Genomic DNA, 22,375 nt, shown 5'->3' with positions numbered 1-22,375 from the left:
GTCAAGTTAATTTCGAACACCTCGCTCGCTTAGCAACTTCTGCTGCTGACTGTACTTACATAAGGGCCGTGTCCATTGCGCTCCGGCGTCAGATGAGTGGCGACGGGAGCGGGGGGATTGGACGGAAGTAGCTTCACTTCGTTGGCTGGAGACGGGTACACCATGCGTTCCGTCGTGTGCTCAGATACTGAAACAATCAACATTATTTCATTTATTAAGAAATATAACGAAAGACATTTTACCAATTCAGCTTTGTCCCACAGAACTGGTGTACCTATTTCTAAAATCAGAGTTAATATACTTATGGTACTCGCACACGGTGCTGTACGATACATACCGTACATTTAGATATGTAGGTAGAGTAACAAAATTCTCAAGTTAGTTTAACGGTAACCTTTGGCACATATGGAAGTGGAAATATAGGCGTTTCCTTTAATGACCTGCGCCTAACAGGTGCTTGTAACGGTTGTGTTGTTGTTATACATATACGAACTTTATGGAGTAAGTATTTAAACTTAATTCAAGCAGGATATGTACTAGTATCTTATATTCAAGCTACTCGCACCAGTTACTCGCATACACTTCTACACAGTGCCAGTAACTGAAGCAGGTGAAGACATAAGCTACTTAAGAACATTATTTGTATGCCCGGGCCTTATATGCGCATTGCGCATGTAGACACATGTACTTCTTAACTTTACGACATACCGTCAGTGGCGGAATATTGGTCGCGACGCACTCTGGTGCTAGTGTTGCAGTGCTGGCAGTACTGGCAGCCGCCGGGAGGTGGCGCCACCGGGGCACCGGCAGTCGTTCGGCTCAATCTGCAAACAATCGATATTTTCATTCCGTTCCGTCATAGTTTTGTTGATCTAGGTATATTTAACCGTTCAGGAAGGATAACCGAGGCAATACAGTACAAGCCGAAAAGATTGCAAAAATATATAAAATTGAACACAAGCGACATCTAATGTAAAGAGTAGGAAAAATAGTTTCCCCTTGTTACAATAGATGGCGCGTCGCTCAGAGTTTTATTCAGGACATTGTCGTGCTTAAAGAAATAAAGTTTTGTATGCTCATATTTTAGAGGTGTTTAGTTACAAACGCCAATATTATACAAACATTATGGTTTTATTAATTTTTTTACGAAGGGGTTTTCCAGGTCATGCTATTTTGTTTTGATGCTGCCGCCACCTCCGCCATCTATCAGTGCTAATATATAAATGGGTGTAGTGTATTAATGTAGTATACAGTGTGTAAGTCAAATACGGGCAATAAATTAAACCAGATATAGAATTTACCCGTCTTATCATTAATTAAGATGTTTTTTAAGTTACACTTAATTACGACCCCGTGATTAATTTTTTCCACATGTACCGAGCAGCAATGTACTGTAAACATTAAGAAACAGAAGATGATAATGACATTACGAGATACGAGCTTTTCATAGTAACTGCCAACAAGCGTTGACAGTTACTTTAAAAAGCTCGTATCCCGTAACGTGTGTGGTGTATTATCATGCCGCGATCAGAAAGGGATTAGAAATAACAGATTTCCATACACTTACGTCAAAATCAATATGGATTGACAGCTATCTCAATCCCTTTCTAATCGCGATTCAGTAATATTACATTGCGGGCCGAATTATTTTGTATGGTTAAAATTTTCAATGCATTTCTAAGTAAAATCTATTTCAATATACTTTTTAGGTCCTATGCTAACCACCGTTTAAATATTCGCCCGTATTGGATTTACACACTGTATACTATACTCACGTGCGGATATTTTCAGTGTCGCTGACATAAGTGTGAGAATCGTGGGTGGGGATGGGCACGGTGGCGGGGTCCTGGTCGGCGGGCACCTCGTACGTGTAGGTCTTCACTGTTGTCGTCACTTTATTCATGGGCGTGCTGGAGCGGGACAGCTGCAATATCACATTGACATCTTTAAGTGTGAACACAAAGTATCATACAATAGGGTATTTGACTACTAGTCAAATCAGTTTCTTTTTTCGAACTGTCAAAACTATTTTGCTACTATGGAATTTATATGAAACCCGAGCATGTGACTTCACAATCACATTACCTACTCTTTATACGGGTTTTAAAATAGAAATTGTGCCTAAAAATAACTGCTGTCCACGTTTCTCTATTAATCTTCTGGTGCTTTTTATTTCATGCATGGTGTAAAATAATTTATTTTTTCTACTCCAGCACTTAAATGTGTCAATTAAATGACTGACAGTGATATCTAAAGCAATGTCATTTGAATGCTTTGTCTATAGGCTCATAAGATGACTGCTAGCAGTCATCTTATGAGTATAATACAACTGCTTTATTTTTTTAAAGATACAAGTTCCGATCATCTTGATTGAAAGAGGTATGTTTTCATTTACAATAATAACTCTTTTTTTTTTTAAATAATAACTCTTTTTTTTTTAAATAATAACTCAATTTTTTTTAAATAATAACTCTTTTTTTTAATAATAACTCTTTTTTTTAATAATAACTATTTTTTTTTTTTTTTTGCTGCAGCTGTCATAGAAAAAGTAATGTATGCAACAGCTCATAATTGGTTCTTAAAATTCTCGGGTCTTTTTTTACAAAACTCGACTACGTCTCGTTTTGTAACTTCGACCCTTGAATTTTAAGAACCCTTATTATATCACTGTTGCATAAACTACTATTAAATACTGTCAAATACCCTATAGTTAGACATTTTATTCTCTAGGGTTGGGGCAGCTGCTGTCATTTTGACTTAAGTAATATATTTATTTATTTATTGATCAAATAAGTAACACAGCATTACAGTATAAAACCAAGGCACTGTGAAACTACAAAATATAAAGATACAAAGAAAAACAATATACCTACATAAAAATGAAATTAACTAAATATTAGATTTGGGCGATGGTATGTATTGGTAAGAAAGGGATAAAACATAAATTATCTAGTTGAGGCTTGTAAAGTTTATGAATAAGAGGGTATGTATAAACTTACAGTGCCTGTGGAGCTGGTCTGGTGGTGGCAGTGCGTGCAGGCCTGAATCTGCGCCGGCGCCGGCGCGGGCACCACCTGCGGCACCACACGGGACTCTGTGGAAACATAAATGTACCTACATTGGAAATTTGGAACTAAAAACTTAGACAGAAGGCCACATAAACCTAGGCAGTGTTAAATGCACTCCCAAACGCATCCTATATACGTATTCCAAGTAATAAAACCAGAGATGTGCTATGAAATTTTCCCAGGATACCATATATCCTACCATGGAGGAGGAGGAGAGGTATATACAAGAGACGACATCTCGAACAAAATGTTTTCGCACCTCAGAGAAGTGCATGCATGCATGCGAAGCCGAAAATTGTTAATAAAGACGCCACGAGTATTTTTTGACTCAGTTAAAAAACGTTACATACAATATTTTTTCTACGACCAAACATTTACTTTGAAAACTAAATAATAGTAAATCAACAGTTATTCCATTGCTTACCGGTGAAATGTTATTCCATCCCTTTTATTATATTTTCCTGTGCTATTGTTGCAACTTTTTAACACGCACGAAGGCATTTTTTCATTTTTTTTTAAATTTTCTGTACACGTGTGGCATCTCGTCAGTGGTCGGTGATGTACTAAAAGCAAAGAGGTGCATGCACTTCTCTGAGGTGCGGAAACATTTTGTTCGAGATGTCGTCTCTTGTATATACCTCAATGATAATCATTGTAAACAAACCGGTAAACCATACATATATTCGAATCGAATCCAATTGTTTTTCCAACACATCACATGGCGACCCTGCCACACTACCCCACCTGTTTTCTCCTCCCGGTACATCTCCTGCCTGATCTCCGCCGCGCGGGTGGTGGTGGGGGGAGGGGGGCTGGATCCCCACGAGGATGACTCCACGCGCTGCTCCTCACGCTTGAGGGTTGAGTAGCCACTGGACGGAGCCTTCACTGGCGTGCTGGAAATGAGAAAACATTTGTGAAATTATGTGAAACAGCAATTAGTTATGCCTCAATCAGATTTGTAAACCAGACATACAATTAGACATTAATAATGTCACAAGGTATATCAAAGAACTTTAAATTACTAAGCAGAAGCGCGCCATCTGGCGTGCACAAAAATATTTGAAGAAACATATAACAGCGCCATCTAGCGCGTAATCTACGAAATGAAGGTGTCATTGTCAAAGTCAACTTTAAGGCATTCTCTTTATTCAGTCAAGAGATCTGTAAATAAGTATATTTGTACTACTTGTAATTAAAAATATCAAATTACCCTCGCTTATAGTCGAATGATGTGCTTTCAGCTGTGTCAGATGCGTAGCCACCTGCGAAACAAAATAAATAATTATTAACGTTACTAAGATACCCTGCATAATGAAATTATTTCATGGCTTGGTCTTGGGCTTAAATTTTGAACAAAGTAAAACCAAAAGTCAGCTGCTAAATTCTCAAAAATATTAAACGTAACGTTCGTTCGACAAATTCCTAGTTGACTGAGACTGACCCTAAGTCAAAGTCATGTAAACCTAACGGTAAACTTTTATAAAGTCACCAAAAACAACGTTTATAAAAGTTTATAAAGGACTTATCTAAGGTCACACTTTGTCGCTGCCAAGACAGTGCAAAGTTAGCTTAGCCCATATATATAGGTATATACCTAGAACTAGTTGTTGGTCTAAACTCCTTGACGTTACCGCCTCTCTCTCCTAATTTTAATGTGTAGGAGTGAATTTTATTCTGTGGGTCGAAAACGACCCAATGGGCATATAAGGGTTCTTCTTCTTTAGTCGGTCCCTCAATACTGAGGATCGTGACATCATGTCTTTCTGTTGAAGACCAGGTTCCTCTATAGGGTGCTGTTCCCCGCCAAGTGCATGGCCTCGTGCAGTTTTAATTGCATAAGTATGTGCCGAAAATTGAGCACACCATCTGGTAGAAGGCCCTGAGGTCTCGTACTCGTAGTGCCTTCAATTTTGCCCGTCATTACTCTTTCCAGGCTATCCGCGCGACGTAAGAGGTGTCCGAAGTATGTTAGCGTTTGGTCCTGGCATATCGTTGTGGCATATAAGGGTTAGACTGACTCTAACTATAGTACTTACTTTTGGCGGCACGTCAAACATATCCATAGGCAAGCCGGGGCTAATTTGGCTTACATATTTCCTTTAGAACTCTACTCTACAAAAACAGGCAAGCCGGTGGGAATCGGCTTTTATGGACGCGTCGCCACTGCTAACTATAGTACTTACTCTTATACAGCTGTCGCTCCTGGTCCTTCTGCAGGTCGTCGAGGAGCGAGTCCAGTTCTTCCACGTTGTGCGACAGGTCTTTGGTCACCTTGCTGCTCTTCACCTTCGAGTAACCTGCACGAAAATTATCATTTATTAAATGTGAATTCAGTTGATCATGAAGGTAAAATGGGGCTCGGTAATTTCAAATTCACTTCACAAAACTACAAAAATTACAAAATGTGAGTTAGTATATTTCTTTTTTTTAAAGAGTTGTTCATTTCAGGTTTTTCTGGCTTCACAACAAGACGCCGTCAGTCTGATGTCTGCCTTCCTTGTGCATATGTGCACTCGTCGAATGATAAGAAAACCCTTCCTCATCTCTTGTAGCGTTAACCAGATCCGTGAATGTCATAGGTAGGTATTTTTTCTTGTAAGTACTACATCAAGTCTCCCTGATTAGAAGTTAGAACATTAAACATTAACAATAGAAAAATACCATCATCATCAGGGCCTTATCGTCTATTGCAGACGATTTATGGTGTAACACTGGAGAGACACCGTTTTTGGTGTCTGAATAGACCGATGCGAGACCGACGTTACAGGCTTGATAAGTGAAGTTTGCGGAACTGAAACGCCTTGTCGTCGTTTTTGGCTCCTCTCATCATAAATCTTGCGACCCTCCACAATGCTTTTAAAAACATAGGAAAAGGGGAACATGGGAAATACTAGCAAGTTCGAACATAAGAAACCTTACCTGGCGTGGAACTGATGTTGGATTCGTAGTTGTAGGTCCTGGTGCCTGCGGTGATGGCAGGCAGGTCGCGTTCCTCGCGCTCGTAGAAGTACGAGCTGGCTTCGGACTTCGGCAGCGTTTTTGGGGGTACTGTGTACTCCTGGAATGTAAATATTAAATATGATTAGTGAAATAAGTAGGTATGTATCATAGAATTGATAACAGCTGGGATGATGTAGCAGTGATTGCGGGATGGAGGGCGCAGCGAGAGACACCTCAAAAAGTACCGACGATATATTTATTCATAATCGCAGGGAACAGTCCGGATCCGCACGACCGAATCCTTGAGGAAGGGCCAGTCTTTCGGCTGATATTGTTGAATTTTTATGTAACAAAAATATAAAGTTTCGATTAAAAAATAATGGTTAAGAGAGAGAGATAATTCCCACTTTCATCGCCTTTTCTCGAGCCATGTAGATGGCGTACTCATGGCTTTGAAAGGAGAGGTGTCTCACCTCGACGGTGTGCAGGTCCTTGCGGTCGTACTTCCCGTGCGGCAGCTTCTCCTCACGGTACTCGTACTGGTACTCGCGGTGACCGCCATTGCCGACGTTGTTGAGCTTGCTGTTCGCCGGGATCAGTTCGGATTTCAGCATGTCTGCGAAAAATAGTCAATATTCTTCAATACTACTTATAATTTGACGGCCTCCTAGCGTTGTAGTGATTGCCTACGAAGGAGGAGGTCCAGAGGGTGAAAGGCATTTTATTTGCGAAAGAAGTTTATTACGCTTTTTCTAATTATTCATGGGAACTTATATTACTCTATGTAAATGGTTCCAAAATTACATAACCAACTGCTCGATAGATGGCGTTGTAAGCGTGAAGTCAACTAAATAAATCGCTTATTTTAGTAAACGGATAGTCCAAAAGATGGCGTTCTGATACAAGTAGAGAATTATTATACTTCACCAACTTCACTGAGAACTTTAGAAGGATCGGTTATCCTTAACTGATAATTCACGACTGACTGTGATCGACAAAGATTATTTACCGAGATTGGTATATAATAGGGCTAATAGGACAAGGTTTAGGGAATATAAAAAGGATGACTCACGCTAGAAACTTGTTCTACAACACAGCTCTGTTCTGTGTAGAACAGTTTCTAGCGTGAGCCATCCAGCCTTATATTCCCGGGTCCGTGCCGAGGCTTCCGACCGGTGATTACGTGATGTTTTTTATAGAAGACTGAAGTATATACCGGACCCGGACCGATCTGTCGTGAGTCATCCTAAACCCAACTGACCGAATTGTTCCCCCGCGAAGGGCGCATTGCCGCGGCTGCTGCTGGAGAACTCTTTGAACTCCTTGTGCTTGCTGTACGATTTCGTCGTCATCTTGCCGCCACTTTACCTGGAAATAAACAAACAGGTCGTTAATACTTTATAAGGCTGTCGTTCTTCGGGTTTTTGTGATTTTCTACATGGAAGGTTGAAAACAAGATACGGGTAATAGAACACTAAAAAATGAAATGAAATAAAATATATTTATTTGTCAGAATATGGTACATTGATGTGATCTCAAACCTTCTACCCACAAAGTGGTGGTGGTGGTTGACGGTTTCTGATAGGGGGTTCCCTACTTCTATAGTTAGATTGGTAGTATCCGCTTCGTAATTGCGAGCTGGTTGTTTTAGCACCTGCGTCTTGGATATGCTTATTATTAAGCCAAATCTATGGCAGTCGAGTTAGGATTACAGGTGCAATCAAGATCATAAATACTAGCTATAAGTATAACTCGGAATATCGGAAAATAAAAATTCTTTGGAGCTAATTATTTAAGTTCTTAAAGACAATATTTAGTATCTCGCAACACTTAACAAACTATTGACGATCTATAAACCTATAACAGATTGCGCTAAGTATCCAATGCCGTATCCAAATTTATGTAAATTGCGATTGAATCGTGCTCGTCTCATTCACATGTTTTGTGTGCATTGTTGCCCTGTGTGTACGACTTTTACGTGTGTGTGAGCATTGCGTAACTGCCACCGTTGTTCTTTCACACCTATGGGTAATTTGAGGCTGTGCGCACACTTACACGAAGCAATAAAATTTAATGATAATAACACAGTACAGTACTTGGAACAGTATAAGGTACCGAAATAATGTATTATTTCCCGTAATGAATAAGCCCGTAACAGCCAAGCAATTTTTAAAATATAATTTAATTGTTTAGGTACCGTATTCAAAATGGTTATTTTATTATACTTACCTTACCATAATTTAGAATTATACCATAATAATGTTAAATTTAGAAAAAAAGATTTTAAAGGATTTTGCTTTCCGTAGGGTAGACCTCATATATAACGACATCTATTGGGTAGTTTTTCAAACTTATAAGATTAACTACACTACATCCGATCCGATGTCCATAAAACTCATAGTAGGTGGCATAATCACCACCGTCCACACGTTAACTGGCAATTCATAAACCTTAATGCAATGATATACGGTCCACTTATGATCAGGTAAAGCGGCCAAGGTGCTGACAAATATCTGAACGGACCACACACCTGTATTGTCAAGGCGTTAGAGTGCATGTTCAGATATCTTTGAGCACCTCGGCCGCTCCGATATTGTATCTGATGGCGACTGTAAAAATATAAAGGCACATGTTACAAATGTACAATACTAAATAGAATACGGGCCCCAAACGTCTGGTTAGACAATGAAAGACCCGCTATTAAATGATACCGGGCTGTAGCAATAACAACCTTATGTTTATAGAAATAGAATACATATAAGCGTGTAGATGATTCCTTAAATAGCGCTGGCCGTATTTTCATAACATAAAGTTTTGCGATCATGTATTTAGAACGCGAACTATGTCTTATAAAAATACATTTATTAATCTCTAGTTTGAAGTTATTTGGGGTAATTCTATACATGTGTGTTTAACATTAATATAAATGATAGAGGTACGTATGTACCTGTAAATAATTTACCTAACTTGCTCTTACGATTCTACATTTAGATATAGTTATATGTAGATTCGGTTAGATTAGAGAATGTTACTTATTAGAGTTGTGACACTTGTGACTATACTCTAAGTAGAGTCGGACCAAGTTAACTCTGCATGGCATTTGCAATGACGAAGTGTGATAAGGTTAGATTAATGTTAATATCAAATTCCTATGAACACATGACGTTAAATAATGATCGGCACTGCCTTACTGATGTGTTCTAAGTTCTAAGTTGGTGCAAAGCTGAGACGGACTAGGTATACTTACCTACTATTGATATAGCATAATTAAGGACAAGATAATAAATAATGTAATTACCGTCTAATGTAATTGAATAACCGCGTACAAGCGGCTACTCTGAGCACAAGGGCCGGCCTACGCCGTATTTGGTGGTGAAACTAAGCCGGCGTGGGCCGCGCTCTCTTGAGCCCTTCCACTGGTAACGTGTTGTACAGACACCATCAATAGAACTTAGTAGATGGAAGAAGAAGAAAGACCCATAAAGCATACATAAACGAGACAATAAGATGAAGGATAAAACAACGCGCTATTAATATTCGCGACCTTCTAATAGTTTTACAAAACCCTATAGGTACATCCTACTATTGACCAGCCATTATGGGCGTCATCCAAAACAGCCACGACCACTCTGACAAGAGTGTACGACTTAGAAGAATACATACTAATATGAGGATCTGTTGATGGAGATAGAGAGGATACATGGCTATAGGGATTTTATAATAAAACAACGCATCCTCATTCAGTTCCGCATCGTTAGAATCTTCTTACAATCGATGAAAGTATAATACCTATTATAATGCAAACTCTTTCTGTCTGTTACCGCTTCACGTTCAAACAGCTGAATTTATTTAGATGAAATTTGGTATGGAGATATTTTGAGTCCCGAGAAAGGATATGGGATAGTTTAAATCAATCATCATCATGAGCCCACACAGACGAAGTTGCAGAGAAAAGATAGTAGAGATAAATATATGTACAATTCGAAGTATTATTGACATTATGATTTTTCGAATTTTCTCAAAGGTTAGCTGGAAGAAATCCCTTTTAGGGATAAGTCTCCTTTGTAGGTACATATTTTATTTTTATCTTGTTTTATCTGTTTTATGTGCAATAAAGTGACATACATATATACATTTTTCCACGGTATCATTAAAAACTACCGGGCCGATTTTGATGTACGCAGTTGTGTTGCATATTTAACCGACTTCCAAAACAGAGAACATTGACATGATAATGAAAAATTGAGAATTTATCCAAAAGATTTTTCCAATACAGCACCGTTATATTTGGATAGAGACGTAGCGTAGGAGGTAAGACTTACCGAACAGCCCAATTTTGGTGAAAAACGATAAAAATATAATTTATACCAAACAGAATGACCACCGAAGGCTGGCGTGGGCGGTGATCGTAAACTCGATCAGTTCTACAGATTTACAGAATTTGTAAAACCAAACGAGTTAGAGTCAGACTCGAGTTACAGACTGAATGCCATGAACTAAATGCTGGGTTATGTGGATTGACGACCCACACAATCCTAAAAACGTATATTTCTTAAATTCTTAAATACATTGGCCATAAGTTAATTTGCTTGACGACTTATGCAAACATTTTGCTCATACGCCAAATCTGTCCTTACTGTGTCATGGTTCTTAGCTGTCGGCGTCGCGAAATGCCAACCAGTTTGTGGTAGAACCTTGTCGAAGTAGAGGTGTATTTGCTGTTAGGTGTGACTATTGGAATAGTGACTTTATATGTGGTGTCCAGTCGAAACCGGATTTTTACCGAAACCAAAGGTTCCCTTTTGAGTTTCGGCCGAAACATGATTTTTATGCCGAAATATATCAAAATGGAAAACACAAGGTTCTGGTTAGGCAGTTTTTTGGCCAAAGCCATTAACGACGACGTGTATTTTAGTTACAGTACCTACAAAGTTAGCAGATAAAACTTATGTTAGGTATTCTATTAGCACGCGGGCCGTGCGCGGAATAATAAACAAAATATGCTGCCCGCCTAGCATAACAGTCGGAACAACCGTTTGGAAACACACACAAATATCTACCTTATTCTCACGCAATAAATTCCAAATTCAAACTAATTTTCCAATATTTGAAAGACTATACTTTTTTTCGAACTGTCAAGAAACGATTTGTTACTATGCAATTTATATGAAACACTAGCATGTGACGTCACGATCAATTTACCTATTCTTTATAGTCTTATAGAAATCGTGTCTACGCGAGAAGAAAATCTCACTTCCTGGCCAAGGCAAGACGTAAAACTTTAGACAAACCACGGGGGCGGTAATTCGTAAAGCCCCAGATCGCATATTTATGGCCCTCACCTTCGGTTCGGGCCACAAACACCTGCGATCTGGAGCATTTACGAATTCACCTCCCTTAGGTATGTAATGTACTATTAAATACAGAAAAATACCCTATAGCTACGGATGTAGCTCTGTGTAATTTTGGTTTGTTCGGCGCAAGCGCAAACTACTGAACTATGTTTGCTGATTGCCAATGTATTCGCGCCTTATTAGGGACGAGCATCGATTAGAATATTATTGTTATGAATGAATCATTTTGTGGCCGATGGTTTGGTTAATCTATTTGTTTTACTAAAATGGTGTACGAGAGATAAAATATAATTTATAGGTTTTGTGCGCGTATGAGGTACCTATCCGCCTACTAATAAAGGCTATGGATACACGGTTAATTTGACGGATATATACGAGTATCTAAGAGTAAATATTAAATTTGTTGGCCAAACTTATGTCACCAAGCAGTGCCGGTCCGAGCCCTTGATCAGGGTAGAGCGAAATCGGATTTTGACGCCCTTCGTTGAAGTTTTCAAGCGTATTTTCAACCCCGTCCCCTCGCCACACTCGCGTCTTTTAAAACTTTTTTTTCTCATTTGCCATTTTGGCGCCCCCCTTGCCATCCGGCGCCTAGAGCGGCCACTCCACTCGCTCTACCCTAGATCCGGCCCTGTCACCAAGTGCTCTTCAGCAGATAAATGACAGCAGATAATTATTCATTAGTTAAAATTTGCGTCCACGACACTTTTGAAGTCAATAAGCTCTCTGCATGGATTTTGTAATAAAATGTGAAACTGTCATCATAAATGGCTATGAAAATACCTATTACATTTACAATGACAATTCCACTGCACTTACTTGTTATGTCAAAGTCGGCGCACAGAAAGCTTGGAGGGACTACTCTACACATAAAATAAGCTGCAATAACAATGTAGAGAAACTTTTAAACGCAAAAAATGCCAGAAGGGGCTACCGCGAAAACCGAAGTTCGCAAATTGCGCGGATCTTTCTCTTTTACTCCAATGAAGGCGTAATTAGAATGAAAGAGAAAAATGCCCGCAATTTACGAACTTCTATTTTCGCGGTTATAGCCCTGGTTTCATACTAAAACCGGGTGCAGAAGTTAAAAATATCACATATAAAGGAGCAGGTGTAACACAGATACGATTAGTTCAAAAGCTTAGTTAAATATAAACCGCATCGACGGGTGACCCAATTTCTCAAGCGGTTAGATGAGTCTGCACCGCTAATTAGTTATAATAATATTTTCATTATAAATACCTACATTCATAAAGTTCTTTTTATATGTTTAGCTTTTAAATGGCTAAAGAAAACTTCTCGTGTTTGCAAAATAACTAAAGAGTGATCTTCGACTTCTTGTCATATCGCAATGTCGTAAAAGTTTTGACATGTCCAATTTCAATCGAACAATTAATAAAACAGTTTAGGATGTGCGTTCGCAGCTGTCATAGATTCGAACAGTAATAGCACAAAATAACTACTAGGTTAAGTTGTCAAAGAAAATTAATTATAGTAAAAAGAAGACTTAAATATTGTCATCAATTAATTTTAATAAACTTAATCACCACGTTGATTCATCAAAACATTCATAACTACGAGTATATATTATGACTGATTTATAATTATGAATACAAACCAAAAAGTCATATAAGCTCGATCCGAGGTTATTCTTATACCCTTTGGTCTACCAAACTCCCCACAGCTCAGTAGAAAACAGACTTAAATCCAGTTCAAAACCATTTAAAGTCAGGCCACTATAAACCCGTATAGTAATCTAGGTAAGCCACGGAGCCTTATTGAGTTGTGTAAGCGTCGCGTCGGCGGACTGGCGTCACCCATTCACTGCGCCCACGCATCCAACGCAACACTGAAAGATCGCAAGAGCCTATGAAGGTTAAGACACTCATGACGTTTTAGTTTGCAGTGGAATTGTACTACGGCGACGCTTGACTGTAGTTTATGGTTGAAATAGCGCCGGCGTATGCGATTAGCATGCATCCTGCGTGCAGTGTGGTGTGAGTTAGGTTAGAATAAGGAAATATAAATCTATTGTCATAGGCTATTAGCTAGCTAGCTAGGTATACATGTAATTGTATGTGTCACTTGGCAAGGAGCGAAGTCGGTGGAAGGAGAAGTGGCGCTGATTGTCACAAACACACGTAATCTTATGGTATGTCCCACATTAATGCTAGCGACAGCTGTTTGAACTAATTTTACTCCATAAGATTAAACGTATAGCCGTATATAAAAGCCTACAAAATGAGGGCAGCATCCGTCGTGCACCTAACGAATAGAAGATAGAAAAGAAATGATCGTGTAAAATGACAAAAAGAGAACTTTGGTTTTGAAACCGTAGAGGATAGCAGGTAGAGGACTATATGTAGTTAAATATATTTAAGCTAGATAAAAGAAATCCGTGGGTGTAGGGGAAACTGGGGAGGGTTGATCACCCCTTTTGTTTTTAGCATACATTTTCTTAACTATTTGTAGTATTGAAAAACTTTATAGACCATACGACTCAGAATTTATCTCTTCATTAATAGTTTGAATTAGAACAGATTTGTGCAATAAATTAGATCATTATTTAATGAAAACCCATACTGTTGACTTTTACCATGTGTCCCCTAAAAAAACAAACAAAACAAACAATAATTTATTTGCAAAAAAAAGGGTAAATATTACATGTGTTAGTGTAAAATATTGTTTCACCTTTTCTAACTGTTTTAAACAGTATGCAAATGTTACAAAGTTTAATAGGACATAAGTTCTTATTATAATTCTATTATATTCTAAAATACTAACTAGCAGCATACATAATGCGAAATGGTAACATTGGTAACATCAGTAAAATTAAGCTTTAATTCGGATGCATGAAACTGAGTAACCTAGTTTAAGAAATTATTGTTAAACATTACTTTGTATGATTCATAAAATCATTTACTGTATAAAAGCAGCGATCAAGGAGCCAATATCTGAGTGTTTTAGAAAATTCCTTGCCCTCAAGTGCTTTAATTTCGACTGGTAACTTATTATATATTACAATACTCGTATTATAAGCGTTTCTTCTATAAATGTCAGTCATGCACCGCGGTTGATTAAGCATGTTTTTGTATTGCGGTCTAGGATTGCTTGAACAATATATATCCGAACGCTTAACATAATATTCTGGGAACCTCTTAACAAAATTACAAATTTTTAAAATATACATACAAGCTAACGGTAAAATGCTGAGTTTTTTGAAAAGAGGTCGACAGCTGCTACTTATTTGAGCATTAGATATTGCACGAATACATTTTTTCTGTAATTTGAATGTTCTTTCAACATCCACAGAATTACCCCATAGGATAAGGCCATAATTGAGTATAGATGAAATGTGGCCGTGATAAGCTGTAAGGGCCGCTTCAAATGAAACAGACTGACGTAATTTTCTTAAGGCGAAAATGAAACGGTCTAGTTTTTTACAAATTGAAGAATGTTCTCTCCAGTTTAGTGAGGAGTCAATATTTAAACCTAAGAATTTAATGAAATTACAGCTCTGTAAAGAAATGTTGTCGATATTAATATTAATTTGTGGCGGCGTTGTTCTAGAAGAATGAAATTGCATGTACTGTGTTTTACTCAAATTGATAAGTAGATTATTATCAAGTATCCAATTGTTTATGTCTGTCAATGCATTATTGATATCTGACTCGTATGTAAGGTGGTTTTGTCTCCTGACTATGATGGTTGTATCATCAGCGAAAAGTATGGTTTTAAAATTTGTAGCTTTAGGAAGATCATTGATAAAGATTAAAAATAATAGTGGGCCTAAGTTACTTCCCTGAGGTACTCCTGAAACAACTGTACGAAGAGGTGATCTATATACTAATTTATGAATATTATTTTTAATTTCAACAAATTTGGATATTTCAGTACATTGTTGTCTATTAGCTAAATATGATCTATGTAAGGGAGACTTGTTTACCCCTGGTCGGGAGCCTTGATCCTAGGGGGATCAAGTGACCCTGGTTCTTGGGACACATGGTAAACATATTTTTACCATGTCTCCCCATACCAGATTCTCATTGATTATATAACTCGGATCGCTATTAGCAATGCATCTATAATTTGTAAAATACACAGCAAACATATATATATTGCATCTTCCATGCTTTGAAGTTGTATTTCCGGTAATCAGATGTCTAAGCCGAAGGGATCAAGTCTTCCAGATTTGGGGACACTTGGTAAAAAGATTTTAAGTGGCAATGTCATATTTCGAGGGTAGTATCTACGTTAATTTATTCACTTTATCTACAGAAAATTAATATATGAAGATATCAAACACATATTAATCCATAATCTTATACTTTTAAAAAACAATGTAATCGTATTATCCATAAAACAACATAAAATAGGGAATCAATTTTTGTACAAAAAAAAATCTAAGTTATTAACATAAAATTTCTTGTAACAAGCTAATTTTTTTAAAGTTCTTATGAAGGTATTTTTAGCGTCAGATACCTACAGCAATTTTAATTTTTTTACCCATCACTGGTCGTTATTGTTTACTATAATAAATAAGTTTAGAAATTTACTGCTCACGTTTCGAGGACGGTGTTTGAGCTGCATAATCCTAAAATCCTTTCTATGGACCGTCGGTTCTATAGTACATAAGGTCGGAAAGCCATTGAAATAGCATTTCATCCATAAAAACAAATATCGCCGGTTGAAAACCAAATATAAGTGTTTTTTGTCGACCGAGTAACATCCCCTGTGTGTAAAACGTTTAACTTGATAAAAAAGACCAAGTACGGGTAGTTCGTAAAATGTTGATGTCAACTTTAGTCAGTCTTTTCAAAGGCCACGAGGATAATTCCGTTTTCGGAGTCGGTTGTATAGTTAAAAAATGAATTATACGCCATTAAATTCCGTTTTAATAAACAATAATGAGTCAAAAACCTTGAAAGTTTAAATCAGTGTTTCTCTGGTCGTACTTTCGCGGCATGATTTACTAAAGAAAAGAAAATATTTATGATAGCTCTATAAATCATTTTGTAAGTAAATTTATTACAATGTATATTTGATCGCTTTGGGGGTGACATGATCCCGGAATCATATCTCCCCTGAAGAAAAAGACAAAGTCTCCCCATACATAGTAAGATTATAAAACGTGCCGTACTCGAAACATGTGTTCGCGTATATCAATGTAATCCAAGTTAATCATCACTTCAATAAACAACAAATAAAATATAAAAATTTTACCTTCCAATAAAATTATTATTATGTTTCCTTCCACGTCTGAGATCTTCATTGAGAGCGTAACGCCTCCGGTGACCGATAGATGCCGCTAGCGTCTATGTAGTCGCTCCGCCGCCTCGCCGTGACGTAGTTCCGCTTCCCTTTCCTGCAAACAGACGCCCGCCCCCCGCCACTCGCCGCCGCTATGACATTGTTGAGGAGAAGTACCGTCGGTATAAAAGTAGCCTAGTAGCCTGCCAGGAAGGCATTACTCAGATCTCAGACGTGGAAGGAAACATAATAATAATTTTATTGGAAGGTAAAATTTTTATATTATGTGTTCCGTTCCACGTCTGAGATCTTCATTGAGACCTGTTTATTATCTCCTGGTGGCGAGTCAGCGGGCGCGCAAGCGTTAGGGCTACACCTACTGTCATATAACTCAGAGAAAGAATAAATATATACGCCTTATTGCAACCCATGAAATCACAATAACTCGTTATAATGATGCATTACAGGAAATTGAGAATTTAAACTGTAATCCCAGGTTCGAATCTGACGTTAAACTGGTTTGAGAGATTTCTCATTCGAAATCGCATCCGATCCGCAGAATCTCGGCGATAGGATCGTCTAAAGAAAGAGTCATGTTCCCAATTAACTTAAGCCAAAATATCGCTAAGTAATTGGATAGTTTTCCAGCTAATTTAGTGATTAAGTACATCATGGATCGAAAGCAATCGTAGGCGAGGCCGGATTGGATGAGACTACTGTGTCTGAAGGAAATAAGCGCAGTGTCCCTAACATTTTGTGTAATTCTCACAAGTTGACGTACCCAGACTACCTACTGGGTCTATACTTTATTCCGAAGCTTCTAGAGAGTCCAGTCGGTGAGACACGTTATCTGGTTTAGAACCGAATTTCGGACACAAAATAATAGCGTCAAAGTTATCTGTGTAATTGCCTGGGCTACAGTGTAGTAGGGTAAGGTCATTGACCCTGCGGCCTGATGCTAACAGTAAAGGTGCGGCAGCTCTTCTATATAGGTACGTTGTAGGATTATTCAAGTTAGGGCAAGTAATTTGAATAAGATTTCTCGCGTCCCAAGCTGGTGGTTTGGGAGGCACTGGTCTCGCTATTAATGACGATGGAAGAAGGCATAGTGTCCGATAGTGGTTCACATACAGCACTTGTTACAGGCTTCTGAACAAGTATCATTCTGAAAGCTAACATGGAGAATAGAAATAGATGTCTGAGATAGCTCGCTACTTCACTGGGTATTAGAGGTACCTGGCAGTCGATCTCATTTTTGATGCACCATGAAGATCATTTCTACATTGTGGGCGTACAGCGACCTCGACAAGGGGACGATCTAGGGAGTGCTCCCCGGTACTGGTTTTCTAGACAACCAGTACCGGAACCGGAAATACCCGGTTATCGCCGGCTCGGTGTTGGAGCGTCCTATCTGACAGGAGCTACGCCTCGATTCTTAAGGTCGTTGACTTGTAAGGGATGGTGGTCTGACGTTGTGTTCACTAGGACCGCCAGTAAATTGCAAGCTTACCACAGCTGCGAGAAAGCTCTCCTCATCACGCCGTCACAGTAAACAGACTAGCCTGGGAGGTGGAGATATCCATGCCAAGTCGTATCACCGGCAGCTGCCAAACGCGTCGTGGTAGCACTTCAAAGAGTCGGTTAAGACATACCGTGGTACAGTGCGAGGGCTCTCGAAAGCGGAGAGGCCGACCAACAAGGTGCCTATCAGGCGAAGATAGTCTCGGCGGCTTCTGGGCGCAGCTGCCACTCGGGGGACGCAGTGACTTTTTGATAAACCGTCGCCTTTGGGGGTTATACCGACCTGGTAAGTAGCAAGGAACCAGCGCGAACTATAGACGATCTGCTGGCATCAGCAGTTTTTTCGACAACCGTAGTAACGGTTGTATGTTTGTAGTACACTCCTGTCGTCAGCGCTGCAGGTGCGGCCCGTTAACGATTACTCTCCACTTGAAGGGCCTCACTTCGTACATTGTCTACCATTATTAACGGACTACAGGTATAAGGTGAGGACTACGACGGTGCAATCTCCATAAACTAACGTTTGCGAATTTGAGACTGAACAGGAGGCATCGAGTATAGTTTCTGTGAGAAACTCGGCAGCAAGGCAGGTCTGTATGTTGAGAAAACGAAAAACCTTCAGTCAAACTTGTATAGGAGCATGGTAGCATGCTTTTAAGGAAATCGCACTGATGAAATCAAGTCTAAAATCGATTATGGCGCTTTGCTTAACAAAACTGTTTCGATAAAGTCGAAGACAGACAGATGGAAACTGCTGGAGTTCTCCTGGCCCCTTTCTCTTGGCACCGGAAACACAAGCTCGTTCAGGCGCAGCGGGTTTATTTGTCCCATTTTGTTTATTAGGGGCTTGGCGAACGAGTTCGTCTTTGTAAGACGGAACTTAAGCTGGAGAGCGCGGGCAAGCAGAGAGATAATTATGTGAACACTGCAAACCTTTTCAATGCCTTCAACCTCGGTTTTGAGCGGAGCACACGGGACCTTGTCTGCCGTCGCCTTGGCGACGGAGGAATCCTTAACCGAAAGCAAGAGTTTAGCGGTCTGCTCGTGCTGTTGCACCATAGCTATAAGCGCCTGCGTACCTCAATGGGGCCATGTGGACAGGGAAAACTGGTACCGTGGTACACGTGGCGCCGGACGGCGGCGGCGTGGCGCCCGGCCGGCGTCGGCTTGGCGGGCTGCATCGACACGGCCGCTGGCGATATCATTGGGAACGGCAACAGATAAGTTTTCTTACGAACAGAACATGGGTGCCATTGCAAAGGACGACAGCGTCGTACTTGCAGCATCGACGTAATTGCCGGCGCTATCATGGCAACCGCCGCCGCTCGGATGGTGCCGGTGCGTGAGGTGGGCGGCGCCATCGTGGCGGCAGCCACCGCCAGCTCGGGTGGCGCCGGCGCGTGACGCGAGGCGCCATCGTGGCGGCAGCCACTGACAGCTCGGGTGGCGCCGGCGCGTGACGCGAGAGGCGCCATCGTGGCGGCAGCCACCGCCAGCTCGGGTGGCGCCATCGTGGCGGCAGCCACCAACAGCTCGGGAGGCGCCGGCGCGTGACGCGAGAAGCGCCATCGTGGCGACAGCCACCGCCAGCTCAGGAGGCGCCGGCGCGTGACGCGAGAGGCGCCATCGTGGCGGCAGCCACCGACATCTCGGGAGGCGCCGGCGCGTGACGCGAGAAGCGCCATCGTGGCGGCAGAGGCGCCGGCGCGTGACGCACGAGGCGCCATCGTGGCGGCAGCCACCAACAGCTCGGGAGGCGCCGGCCCGTGACGCGAGAAGCGCCATCGTGGCGGCAGCCACCAACAGCTCGGGAGGCGCCGGCGCGTGACGCGAGAAGCGCCATCGTGGCGGCAGCCACCGCCAGCTCGGGTGGCGCCGGCGCGCGACGCGAGAGGCGCCATCGTGGCGGCAGCCACCGACAGCTTGGGAGGCGCCGGCGCGTGACGCGAGAAGCGCCATCGTGGCGGCAGCCACCGCCAGCGCGGGAGGCGCCGGCGCGTGACGCGAGAGGCGCCATCGTGGCGGCAGCCACCGACAGCTTGGGAGGCGCCGGCGCGTGACGCGAGAAGCGCCATCGTGGCGGCAGCCACCGCCAGCTCGGGAGGCGCCGGCGCGTGATGCGAGAGGTGCCATCGTGGCGGCCAGCTCGGAAGGCGCCGGTGCGCGAGGCGGGCGGCACCCTTGTGGCGGCCCGCCACCGGCTCGCAGGTGCGTGAGGCGAGAGGCGCCATCGTGGCGGCCGGCTCGGGTGGCACCGGAGCGTGAGGTGGGCGGCGCCATCGTGGCGGCCGCCACTGGCTCAGGGGGCGCTGGTGAGGCGAGAGGTGCCATCGTGGCGGCCAGCTCGAGAGGCGCCGACGCGTGAGGCGGGTGCCGCCATCGTGGCGGCCCGCCACTGTTTCGCTGGTGCGTGAGGCGCCATGGTGGCGGCCAGCTCAAGTGGCGCCGATGCGTGAGGTGGGCGGCGCCAATCGTGGCGGCAGCCACCGCCAGCTCGGGAGGCGCCGGTGCGTGACGCGCCATCGCGCCGATGCGCGTGATGGACGTTGCCGGCTCAGGACGCCTTGATAGACGGCAACCGGCGCGGCGAACGGCCCCGCCGCTGTACTCGTAGTGTTTCCACAGAGTGGCTTCCACGTAACTTACCTTCCTTCCACTTTGAGCAGTCGAGATGCAGTAGCGTGCTCCCCGTGGTCCGGTCCGCCTTCACCTTGGCGCCAGGACGGGACCGAGAGGTCCGCGATCCACCCGCGCCGCGACCGTAGCAACAGGAGCGGGCGTGTGACGTCTCTCGGAGTCCCGCGGACCGGAAGCGCCTGCGCCGCGACACTTCGAACGCCGGCCCGCAGCGTCGCGGCGTCTCGGAGTCACCTCGGACGACAAGAGAAAGTCGACAGTGCCGACGCGGCGGCACGAACTGTCGCGTCGGAAACTAACAACACGAGGTAATACTCCCGGGCTCCGAGCACGAGCACCGACCTCGGCCGAAACCTGCGGTAATCGGACGAGAACCGGGGCTTTAGCGTCCAAGTGGGCATTCGCAATGCGCTTCCGAACGCCAAATACAGCTAGAATATCATTAAACTGCCTTACCAGATGGTTTGAGACAATCCAAACCTATCCTATTGCAGCGCGGCCCCGGCACCCCACCGCGCGGGGCGCCGGGCCGGCCCCGCTCCCCGCGGCAGGCACGATGACGCACGTTCCTCTCCGATGCGGAGCGACTTACGTTACCACGCGTTGTAACAAACGACACTTGTGTAACAAACGACACTTGAAACCACTTGTTGACGCACTTCCTACTTCACTCTCGAAAATGCGAGTTAACGGTAACGATTTTAGCAGCATGGCATGTAAAAGAAAATTTAGCAAGAAAAAAGTGGGTAGAATCGAAAAGCACCGTTGGAAGATCGATCCCGAGACCGCCAAAAGACTAGTAGTGGCGATCTCTGGCTATATCTCGCTATCGGAAATTTTTAAAGCGCCATGCTGCAAAAATGTTCGCAAAAAAAATTTGCGGACCATCGGTCAGGACGGTCGACGAAACAATGACATAGCGGCGGCGAGTGGCGGGGGGCGGGCGTCTGTTTGCAGGAAAGGGAAGCGGAACTACGTCACGGCGAGGCGGCGGAGCGACTACATAGACGCTAGCGGCATCTATCGGTCACCGGAGGCGTTACGCTCTCAATGAAGATCTCAGACGTGGAACGGAACACATAATAAGCACACTCACTAACATCATTTCCATCTCATATTATAAAATAAATCCAGTTAAAGCTTACCGAAAATTGAATATAGTACGCAGAAAATCTTTCACCGTCCGCCATTTTTGAACCACTGACTTTTCCGATACAGTGCCATGACAGAACGTGAAGTTAGGAACGAATGAATGAGTGTTACCAGCGCAAAAAATTGTATTTCGTTTGGTTTGATTAAAAATGAAGTTTACCAAGTGTCCCCTAGGGATCGACCCTCCCCACCCTCACCTAATTATTACAAATAGGTATATATAAAACCTACATATAACATGCAAAATGCTACGTTGTGATTTTTCAGAATAGGTATATAGGTACTGAAGATCCTATTCTGAAAAATCATCGTAACTACATTATAAAAGTACCTATAAAGATCGACCATTACCAAAAGTCGCATGCTTATTTTTTGTTAAGTATCAGTATATATAGACTGTTCGTTTTCTGAAGAACCCCATACTGTAGCAGACAGCAGTAGCGTTCGCAG

The 22,375-nt window shown here is 42.2% G+C and overlaps 1 protein-coding gene across 1 annotated transcript in view; it reads right to left on the bottom strand.

Moving 5' to 3' along the window:
* Positions 1 to 22,375, bottom strand: part of LOC134658382 (uncharacterized) — a 45,342-nt gene that overhangs the window by 1,881 nt on the left and 21,086 nt on the right. The window contains exons 2-11 of the mRNA XM_063514060.1: positions 7,273 to 7,379; positions 6,485 to 6,627; positions 5,991 to 6,129; positions 5,255 to 5,368; positions 4,282 to 4,333; positions 3,813 to 3,964; positions 3,000 to 3,094; positions 1,776 to 1,924; positions 709 to 824; positions 60 to 187 (exon numbers count right to left, since the gene is read on the bottom strand). Of these exons, the coding sequence (XP_063370130.1) occupies positions 60 to 187; positions 709 to 824; positions 1,776 to 1,924; positions 3,000 to 3,094; positions 3,813 to 3,964; positions 4,282 to 4,333; positions 5,255 to 5,368; positions 5,991 to 6,129; positions 6,485 to 6,627; positions 7,273 to 7,363 (1,179 nt within the window). The 5' untranslated portion in view covers positions 7,364 to 7,379. The remainder of the gene's footprint in view (positions 1 to 59; positions 188 to 708; positions 825 to 1,775; positions 1,925 to 2,999; positions 3,095 to 3,812; positions 3,965 to 4,281; positions 4,334 to 5,254; positions 5,369 to 5,990; positions 6,130 to 6,484; positions 6,628 to 7,272; positions 7,380 to 22,375) is intronic.

This window comes from Cydia amplana, chromosome 22, assembly GCF_948474715.1.
Source record: "Cydia amplana chromosome 22, ilCydAmpl1.1, whole genome shotgun sequence".
NCBI lineage: Eukaryota > Metazoa > Arthropoda > Insecta > Lepidoptera > Tortricidae > Cydia > Cydia amplana.
Note: the sequence above shows the minus strand (reverse complement) of the source record. Positions and strands in the feature narration are given on the sequence as shown.